The sequence below is a fragment of the Sycon ciliatum genome, chromosome 1 (genome assembly GCF_964019385.1).
Source record: "Sycon ciliatum chromosome 1, ocSycCili1.1, whole genome shotgun sequence".
Classification (NCBI taxonomy): domain Eukaryota; kingdom Metazoa; phylum Porifera; class Calcarea; order Leucosolenida; family Sycettidae; genus Sycon; species Sycon ciliatum.
The window spans coordinates 52,045,653-52,056,059 of NC_088643.1; the positions used below are offsets into that span (position 1 = coordinate 52,045,653).

At 45.6% G+C, this 10,407-nt stretch overlaps 1 protein-coding gene across 1 annotated transcript; it reads right to left on the reverse strand.

The window, feature by feature from the left end:
• Nucleotides 1–4,272: 4,272 nt before the first annotated feature.
• On the reverse strand, nucleotides 4,273–6,227 carry LOC135830977 (zinc finger protein 232-like). Its single transcript, XM_065343221.1, has one exon. The coding sequence runs from the start codon at nucleotides 6,162–6,164 to the stop codon at nucleotides 4,506–4,508; it is 1,659 nt and encodes a 552-aa protein (XP_065199293.1). The 5' UTR covers nucleotides 6,165–6,227; the 3' UTR covers nucleotides 4,273–4,505.
• Nucleotides 6,228–10,407: the final 4,180 nt, after the last annotated feature.

The window sequence follows — 10,407 nt, forward strand, 5'->3', positions numbered from 1 at the left end:
CACGCAAGTTCATCACACCCTTCCCCTCATTGCGTTACATATTCTTCTATATCTAGTGGTCATATTCCACTTGCACCACCATTCCTTCCTGATTCTGGACGACAAACTACTAAAACTCCTAATCAACAGCAGCTCCACGACGCCCCCTACCACAAACTAATGTCGGTCTTCACCCCGTTGAGCGCTCATGCTTTCCCGTTTCTCCCGGACCACGCACATTCTATTAACATTGTAACTATCAACTGTCGCTCTGTAACAAACAAACTTCCGGAATTGTACGCAATATGTCAGGCCAACAAGCCCACCATAATATGTTTAACAGAAACCTGGCTAAGCCCGTCACTTTCATTCAGTGTTCCAGGCTACACATGCTTCCGTAAAGACAGATCTACACATAAGAACCTGAGATCAAACCTACGTGGATATGGTGGCGTGGCCATTCTCATACGTGATGGGACATTTCCACATTGCACCCGTCGCCATGACCTTGATTCTCCCCAAAGCGAGGCCTTATGGCTCGAGCTTGGTGCACCGACAGGTCTCCGGGCCAATCCGCTACTCATTTGCATTACCGCCCCCCTTCACAATTCCTTCTTGATATCACCTCCTTTTGCGACATACTTACCGACACGCTGTGTTCCTTGGACCTCTCTTTATTTGATGTTTTTCTTACCGGTGACTACAATGCCCACAATTCTGACTGGTGGAGTGGTGACACCACATCGCGTGCTGGTACGGAGCTATCACACGTGTTCTCTAGCTTTGGCCTCCAGCAGCTTGTCAATTTCCCCACCCGTGTCGCTCCGAATGGAAGACTGTCCTGTCTGGACTTGCTTGCTATGAACCGCCCCCTCTCTGTACGCTCTGTTGACGATGCTGCCCCGCTTGCTGCATCGGATCATTTGCAAGTCATTACAACGCTAGCCTACAACATTGCCACTGCTAACACCTCTTACAACTGCTCTCAGACTCCTACCCCTCCGCGACATGCCTTCCGCAAGGTTACACCCTCCACTTGGTCAATCATCAACTCTGCACTTTTTGCCTGTGACTGGCATCTTTTATTCACCTCCACTACTGTTGATGAAGCTGTGGAGAAGTTCACCACAGTTCTTGATGACGTGCTCTCCTTCTATGTGCCACAATACGGAGCAAGACCCGCTACACCCAAACATGGCAGCCACCAACCTCGTCAGTCCAGCCGTAACCCCAAGATCCCTTGGCTCGACAAAGATCTCCAAGGTGCAATTAAACTCAAATACGACTACTATAGCTTAAGTAAGAAGTACTCCACCTATGCTAATATTTCTTTATACAAAAAAACAGCGCAATCTGGTGAAGTCATTGTCACGTTCTAAGTATCGAGCATATTTACGTTCGCTCACTACCACCCTATCTCACCCCTCTTCCAGGCCTAACCTGTATACCTTTGTTCGCACTCAAAGGACAACTAGTACACGTCAAGACATACCACCGTTATTAGCTTCCAATGGTTCGATGGTGACTGACCCCAAGTCTATAGCTAATACTCTCAATACGCAATTCACATCAGCTGGTATTCCAGACGACCATTCCTCTCCAATACCACCTCTGCAACGTTCTGCGACTGTGTCTTCTGATCTGCGCTCTATACATACCACCACATCATCTGTTCGCAGCTACCTAAAAAGACTAAAAAGCAACAAAAGCCCTGGTCCTGATGCCCTACCAAATGAAGTTCTCAAAGTTCTGGCTCCATCTCTGGCGTACCCACTGTGCCTTATATTCAACCTTTCCTACTCCTCCGGCGTATTTCCTGATCGTTGGAAGATCGCTAAGGTCACGCCCATCTACAAGTGTAAAGGCTCCCGATCACAAGCCTCAAACTATCGTCTAATATCTCTTCTCTGCTCCCTTTCAAAAGTATGTGAAAAGGTATTTTCCGACCAGTTGTATTGCCACATTTCACCATGCCTTAGCCCTTCCCAATCTGGCTTTCGGCGCTACGACTCAACCTCTGACCAACTAGCTCGTCTAGTACAAGACATTGCCACCCTTCGTGATGCTCGACATCATATTGCTCTCTGTTTCTTTGACTTGGCAAAGGCCTTTGATACTGTCTGGCATCGTGGCCTCCTTGCCAAGCTACATATTGTCTTTGGTGTGTCTGGCCCTGCTCTGTCCTGGCTGGAGTCCTATCTGAGTAGCCGATCACAGTTTGTTTCTGCCCTCTCCATCAACTCTGATCCTCTACCAGTGTCTTCTGGAGTTCCCCAAGGCTCCATACTTGGACCTCTTTTGTTCGTAGCATACGTAAATGATTTACCCTCTATAGACCCAGGTGTCTCGTTATTTGCTGATGATACAACCCTACTGTCAGCATCCTCGTCCTCAGCGGCTCTTGTACCTCGAGTGTCGGCTCAGATATGCAGTGTCCTACGCTGGATGCAAACATGGCGACTTAGACCCAACCTGACTAAAACCGAAATAATGTTCCTTCCCCCAATCTCATCCATGTCACTTTTACACCATCCTGATTTCCCAGAACCCATAAAGGTTGTTTCCAACCATAAACACCTGGGAATAATGCTTGATGATCGTCTCTCTTGGTCTTTCCATATTGATGCTCTTTGCAGCCGTTCAAGCTCTGCCCTAGGTGTTATACGTCCCCATTGTTTCCATCTTCCTTTCAAATGTAAAATTTTGTTTTACAAACTGTACATCCTGCCTCTTTTCATGTACGCTGCTGTTAGCTGGTGTGGCTTGTCCTCGGTTCTCGCTGAGCATCTCGAAATCCACCATAGAAAACTTCTTCGTATCCTGTTTAGTCTACCCCCTCTCTACCCTTCTGCTTCCCTGTATGTCCTTGCAAATGCTTGCCCACTGTCGACCCACCGTCAAAAATTAATTTGCACTTTTGCTCACAAATTTAAACTAGCTCTACATCCTCCTCTTCTTAACGTGTATAACTGGTTCCGAATCACAGATGGCTCCCAGACAAGATGCTCTGTTGCCCTCCCCTTGGCTAAAACGTCCTCCCTTGTACGCTCTCCACTCTTTGTTGCTTACTCTGCTTGGCTTGCGCTGCCCGCTACTACGCGCAGTGCCAGTACCCTGGACACATTTAAATCTGCTCACTAGATTCACCATCACCTGTCCCTCCCATGCTTCTCCGTCTTGACCATTACTTTTCTTCTTTTATTCACCATGGTTGGTTAACACCCACATCTCCCGTACTGGCTGATTTTCTTCTCATGCCATGAGGTGTTGTCTATAATAATAATAATAATAATAATAATGTTTCAGTGGAAATGTACAGCAATTTTCATTTGTATTCTTTTATCTGTTTTACTGCTGTGGTTGACCTTCACCATCGGCTCAGTTTTACTGGCCGTCATCATGATGTGCCATAAGATTATGATATAAATACAAATACAAATACAATCGCTCGCGAAGCAGAGTGGGATCGTCTGACATTATCGACTGCCAGTCGTGACCGCAGTAAAATGCCCTAAGTCTGTTCCAGTCAGCACTGTCGTATTTCCACACCTTGTGAGAGGTTGTTGGATCGCGGCGTGCGGAAACCGCTTTGAAGTTGCATATCAAAATGGCATGGTCGGACCTGCTGAGGGTAGCAGTCACGCTGGTTGATACTGTGGTAGTGAAGTCGGAGAGAACTAAGTCTAACGTGTTTTCACCGGGTGTTGGATGGTGTATATGCTGGTCGAGGTGGTGGGTTGCACACAACACTCCCAAGGCCTCTCCAGCGACAGTTGTCGTTTTACTGCAAACGCGACTCTTAACAACTTCCACGGGAGAACAAGAAGACTGAAAAGGCAAGACTGAAGACTCAGTAATATTATTATGTATCATACAGAGAGGAAGTACATTGTTCTACAACTCCTGCCCCTCCCCCCCCCTTGATGACATTATTGACATTCCACAAATATATTTTGATGTTGTTTGTTTGTAGTGAGAATTCAAGTCGGCAGGAAAACCGTGAGCTCCCATGTAGGGAACAACACACTCTTCCCCCGTTTCTTTGTTTGTTTACTTTATTTGAATTCACAAATCCAAAACGGATACATTGAATAAACGACCAAAACGTTCCACATACACAACAGCAACAGGAAACACAGCAAAAGAGAAAAGCCATAAACCAACAAGGTAACATTGTAGCAAAACTCCACACACCAAAAATGCGACTAAAACTATACGCGAGACAAGAGACACGGGTCATTTCATCATTCAGAAAACCAACACATCGTTCTACAACAATATAATAGGATAGGATGGGTGCAGCAGCAAATGCAGTTTAGGCCACGATACTACATGTACACGCACACAATTGTCAGATCATTCTATTGCTCAAATTCCACACAGTGCACGTCAACACAGGAAGCATGTTTCCAAAAACGTACACCTCTATAACGGCATTTCCTGGCGCTGTTATCTTCTGATTTGGTGCTCCTTCCGACATTGTCGTGTTTGAACTGGAGATGCTGGTCCAGTGGAGCAGTGTCTGTTTAGTTGCATCCACTGGCAGGTTTGTGTTTCTTCTTGATATTCGCCTTGTGGCGAAGCACATGCAGGTTGCGATTGCCGGACTGTGAGAATGCCTGTTCACAGCCCGGGATTGTGCACATATATGGTTTGTAACCTGTGTGTGTTCTCTTGAGCACAGTTAGATGACACTTACACTGGAAGGTTTTTCCACACTCTATGCACTCATATGGTCTCTCACCTGTGTGTGTTCTCTTGTGCACAGTTAGATGACACTTACACTGGAAGGTTTTTCCACACTCTATGCACTCATATGGTCTCTCACCTGTGTGTGTTCTCTTGTGCACATTTAGATTATACTTCCTCTTGAAGGTTTTTCCACACTCTATGCAAGGATATGGCCTCTCGCCAGTGTGCACCGATATGTGTCTTTTGAAGTCCGACGGATGCGAGAAATTCTTTTTGCCTTCCGAGCAAACTAGTTTGGCTTTGGCAGATTTTGCAGGTTCTTTACTCGACGGCTGCTGTCCAAGTAAGTTACTCTGTGGTAGTGGCTCGCTGAAGTCGTGTTGATATGGTGGCATTACCTGTAACCTGGGAATATCTGGCAGCTTGTGATCTTGCTGTTGTTGTCGTTGTTGTTGCAGGCCCCTTGCTAGTGATGGTGATAGGAACACTCTGCTACCACGCGATGGCGCAAACACATCTTGATGTAATCCTGTATTTACATCGGAGCACATGGCGGTAGAGACTTTTGGCAGGTAGGGAAGGATTGCTGCATCACTCAAGTCGTTGAGTAGGTTAGGCTGAAGGAGTGGTTCCGCCGGACCTGGGTTTAAGGCGAATCCTGCCGCTGCGTTATCGGGTTCTTTCATTGACGGCTGCTGCCCGAGTAAGGTGCTTTGTGGAAGTGGCTCACTGAGGTCGTGACGACGACTTGGTGGCATTTCCGGTAAACTTGGAATATGTTGTCGTCCTTGGCCTGGCACTGCCATCGCATTCGTGTCACCAGTAGGCGCAAACACATCATGAGGGAATCCTATATTTCCAAATGAGCTGACGCCTATAAAAACTTCTGGCGGGAACGGAAAGAGTGTTGCATCACTGAAGCTGTTGGAATTATGCTGGTTATCCTGCATTAGGCTATGCGGAAGGATCGGTGCCGCCTGACCTTGGTGGAAGGAGAATGTTGTCGCTGGGGTTTCAGGTTCTTTCATTGATTGCTGCTTTCCGAATACGTTACTCTGTGGTAGTGACTGGCTGAGTTCGTGTGGACTTGGTAGCAAGTCAAGCAAGCCGGGAATATTTGGCGGCTGGAGATGCTGTCGTCTTGGCTGTAAGGCCATTGCTGGCGCTGGTGCTGCCGTCAACTTACTATCACCCAAAGGCGCAAACGCATCATGATGTACGAGTCGTGTGTTCACATTGGAGCCCATGCCCGTAAAGACTTCTGGCAAGGAGGGCAAAATTAATCCATCAAACAAGTTGTCATAGGGCTCGTGATCCTTAAGCTGAAGATTTGGTGCCTCCAAACTTTGTAGGTAGGAGAATGGTGTCGATGCGCCGCGTGATTGGTCTTGTGGAACCAAAGCGTCGTGAGCGTAGGGGTTTGACGCTACACCACTCTGACTGAGTTGATCAAAGGTAAAATGACTCATCCTGCCTTCTTTGCTATTGTCCATGGCAAAGACTAAAATTCACAAGTTGAAACAGAAACAAATTGGAGAGGTTCTGAACAACGGTGCCAGTGAATATGCAGGAATCTGGGTGGTGGTACGAGTTAATAGGAAGTTGATGGTGATGAGAAACGACGTTGAGGTGAAGGTGGGAATGTCTCTCAGTTAGTGGTGCTGGATTTTAGCATGGTGAGTGCTGTGGATAGATACAGGTGAGAAAGGATAATTGTTAGGGGTGTAGGTGTGTAGTTTAGCAATAGCCTAGGTGTTCGTGTGCGTGGAAGATAGACGTTGCAAATGTGGCAAGTAATGCACGAAAGGATATGTGTGTCAGGGTGATGGTGTGCTGCAGTAGTCTGCCATCAGCTGAAGGCGGGTGAGAAGTGGTAATCTGGGCTAAAATTGAGAGGCTGTGATTGAAAGTAGAATAGAGATTCACGTGTGCAATGTGGGTGTGCATGTACTTTTGCAGCATTGTGTAGTTTTTTTTATTTGGAGAGAGAGAGGGGGGGGGGGTAGCCATCATGATAATCATACTCTTTGAGGTGTCGATCGGTTGCTTCTTGCCATAATTCACACTGAACGCATCTCCTGTTTTAGGATAATATAGCAGCACTCACATGCATGGTTATCTGCCAATCTGTGCAGTTGTCTACCTGAAGAGTTGAGGTTCTACTCTCGACATAACGTTAAGTTAGATTAGAGAGGTTCTGAAAAACGAAAAATTAATGTTTTTGTTTTGTTTGTTTGTTTGTTTATTTAGAGTCGAAGAACAAACAGGCAAATTTGCCTAATTACATGATATCGACTAAAAAGGAGAATAAAGTATAAAAGGCCAATGAAGGTAATGATACTGAGTAGAGTGGGTAATGATACTGAGTAGAGTGGGTAATGATACTGAGTAGAGTGGGTAATGATACTGAGTAGAGTGGGTAATGATACTGAGTAGAGTGGGTAATGATACTGAGTAGAGTGGGTAATGATACTGAGTAGAGTGGGTAATGATACTGAGTAGAGTGGTTAATGATACTGAGTAGAGTGGGTAATGATACTGAGTAGAGTGGGTAATGATACTGAGTAGAGTGGGTAATGATACTGAGTAGAGTGGGTAATGATACTGAGTAGAGTGGGTAATGATACTGAGTAGAGTGGGTAATGATACTGAGTAGAGTGGGTAATGATACTGAGTAGAGTGGGTAATGATACTGAGTAGAGTGGGTAATGATACTGAGTAGAGTGGGTAATGATACTGAGTAGAGTGGGTAATGATACTGAGTAGAGTGGGTAATGATACTGAGTAGAGTGGGTAATGATACTGAGTAGAGTGGGTAATGATACTGAGTAGAGTGGGTAATGATACTGAGTAGAGTGGGTAATGATACTGAGTAGAGTGGGTAATGATACTGAGTAGAGTGGGTAATGATACTGAGTAGAGTGGGTAATGATACTGAGTAGAGTGGGTAATGATACTGAGTAGAGTGGGTAATGATACTGAGTAGAGTGGGTAATGAAGTATTAAAAGCAAGTTAGGCCAGTAAAGGAAATGATAATATAATGCGTGCAAACCTTTGTTCTACATCATGAAGTGATCGAGTACTTGAACTTCGCACGAACTTTCGCAACTTTGCACTCGCCACTTGTACTTGTTGTCTTGGTGGTATGGCAAGTAACCTGGAAATATGTGGCGACTGGATATGTTGTCTTCCTCGGTGTAAGGCCATTGCTGGCTCTGGTGCTGATATCACATTACTGTAACTCAAAGGCGCAAACACATCATGATGTGCGAGTCCTGCATTTACATTGCAGCTCTTGCATGTGGAAACAGCACGCCATCAACCTGAAACTCTTACCCTATTGACCATGACTTGTCACTTTTGCCAATTCTACCTTCCACGCACACCAACACCTATTGCCAGTCTGCAATCTGACCATTTACGTTTTCTCACCTGCATCGATCCTCAACACTTACCACCCACAACTTCAGCACCGCTAACTGAGAAATATTCTCACCTGCATCTTACCACTGAATCTCATCACCATCATCTACTTTTAAACCATTTGAAAAAACTCTATCCATCACCGAGAATCCTGCGTATTCACTACAAATGCTGGTCAGAATCTGAAATATTTCTTTATGTTTCGACTTGTGTACCAATTCTTGGCCATGGACAATAGCCATGCACTCAGGATGAGCTATTTTGCCTTGGATCAACTCAGTCAGAGTAATGAAGCAGCAGGTACCTACACTCATAACAGATTGGTTCAACCAGGGAGTCGCAAAATACCAGGAGGCGACACGCCACACATTTCACGATCCGAGGATTGCTGCACTCGACCCGCGACATTTGATGCGTGATTGAAACGCCGTCGTCATCTTCTTTTTCTCAATTGTTTTTGCTATGCGTCGAGGCCTATTCTGGATCTCCAGAGCGAAAGCTGGTTGTTTCTGATACGAACTACGCATTACCTTAGGTTGAGCCGTGGCTTTTATTTTTTTTGGGAAGTTCACTGCTTTGGAGACGACGGAATGTCAAGGTAAGTTATTCACGAAATGTACTCAAATTTGAATTGAGTAAGTGCGAATGACACCCTGTTTTCGGAATAGTTCTCCACTAAACACACCATGCCCATGGCCCCTTCATGTTGTCCAAGTTCCATTCTCGGTTTGTGTCAAGTTTCGAGATGAAGATCGATGATGCACTCACCTTTTCATGGAAGGGAAAAAAAGTAGCATATCAAACAGAATCTATGCAGCATTTGATGCCACTATCCTCATTCTTCTGCATTCAAAGTGTTTCACATTATGGTCCATGAACTACACACAATATTTGTCATTTCTTAACTGTTCATAGCTGTTCATACTTGAAGTAACTGTGTTCTGAACACATTGCCTTCAGGAAACGTAAGGCTGAGTCGCCTGACCGACTGAGCAAAGTTCTCTGCGACGAAAGTCACACTATCCGCAAATGCACTCAAGGCAAATACCCGTAAATACCCTGTATACTGCTTGATCCACTTATCACAGAAGCATACACACACACGCACGCACACACATACCATGCATACGCCCGTCGCAAGAGAAGAACGCAAGTCTGCAAATGCACTGGATGTGCACCCACAGATTTTCTCTTATAGCAACGATAGCGAACAAGATCTGAATGAGACAGATCAAGACTTGCATCAGATAACTGTATAACCCACACAACTGGCAAAGCCATGTGAATCGACCACCAATGCACAACACACATACACCTTTGGACCTTTGGATGCCCATTGCTCCATGCAATGATAGCATCAGGAGTTGCAGTATTTCTTGTGGCGAGTTAGATCATTGGGCCGACGGAAGTCCCTGCCACAGCCGCAAATGAACACTCTAGGCTTTGGCACAGCCGCACACATATACACACACACACACACATACACACACACACGCATGCTCGTGCAACATTCACATGTCACTGCTTCAGTTGTTTTTAGCTGTGTCATATTGTGTCTAATACAAAGCTTCACTTTGGGAAAAGCTGTTGAGATGCTGGAGAGCACTTGTTGCCATGCTTGCGAAATGCCAGCACCATTGCATGCCTTCAGCTGGCACACTTCCTGGCGTAGCAGATTTCCAAAACCTGATGCCTTGTGTAACCGTGTCCTGATAACATGCAGGAATGACTCCATCGCCTCAGTAACACTCGCCTGTCTCATTGTCAGCAGTTCGCAAATTCCATGGATTATTTCACCTTCCATAGGCCTGTACACCATGGTGGCACTGCCACTCTTACATGGATAGGCGAAGCAAGGGTTGAGGGCGGAGGTTTACATAATTATAATGTCAACAATTTACATACTAGGTACACACGTAATTTTCAGGACATGAATAAAATAATATCCTGTCACAGTGTCAACACTGTCACATGTCATAGTGAACAGACAATGCACCGTGGGCAGACTCCCATTTTTTGGGTGAGTTTGGGGCGCTTAGTATGCTACAGATTATACATTCGTGTTCACAAGGACAAGACGAGACCAAAAAATGCAGACGAGAGAATCTCACCAGTAGTCCACAGCTGAAGATCTCCACAACTCAGGTCACCAAGTGGATACGTGGCGTCATCTACATCTTCCACGGTGGACTCATCACTTTGGCAGGCATCTCTGTCAAGCTCCATCATCCTTTACCCCGCCAAGGCACAAACTTAGAATCACCAAATCAACTGCTGACACTCGGACGATTCCTTGGGAGCAGGATTATTTT

What these genes read in the sequence shown, in the direction of transcription:
- LOC135830977 (XM_065343221.1), bottom strand. Translation starts at nt 6,164, where the DNA reads ATGGACAATAGCAAAGAAGGCAGGATGAGTCATTTTACCTTTGATCAA.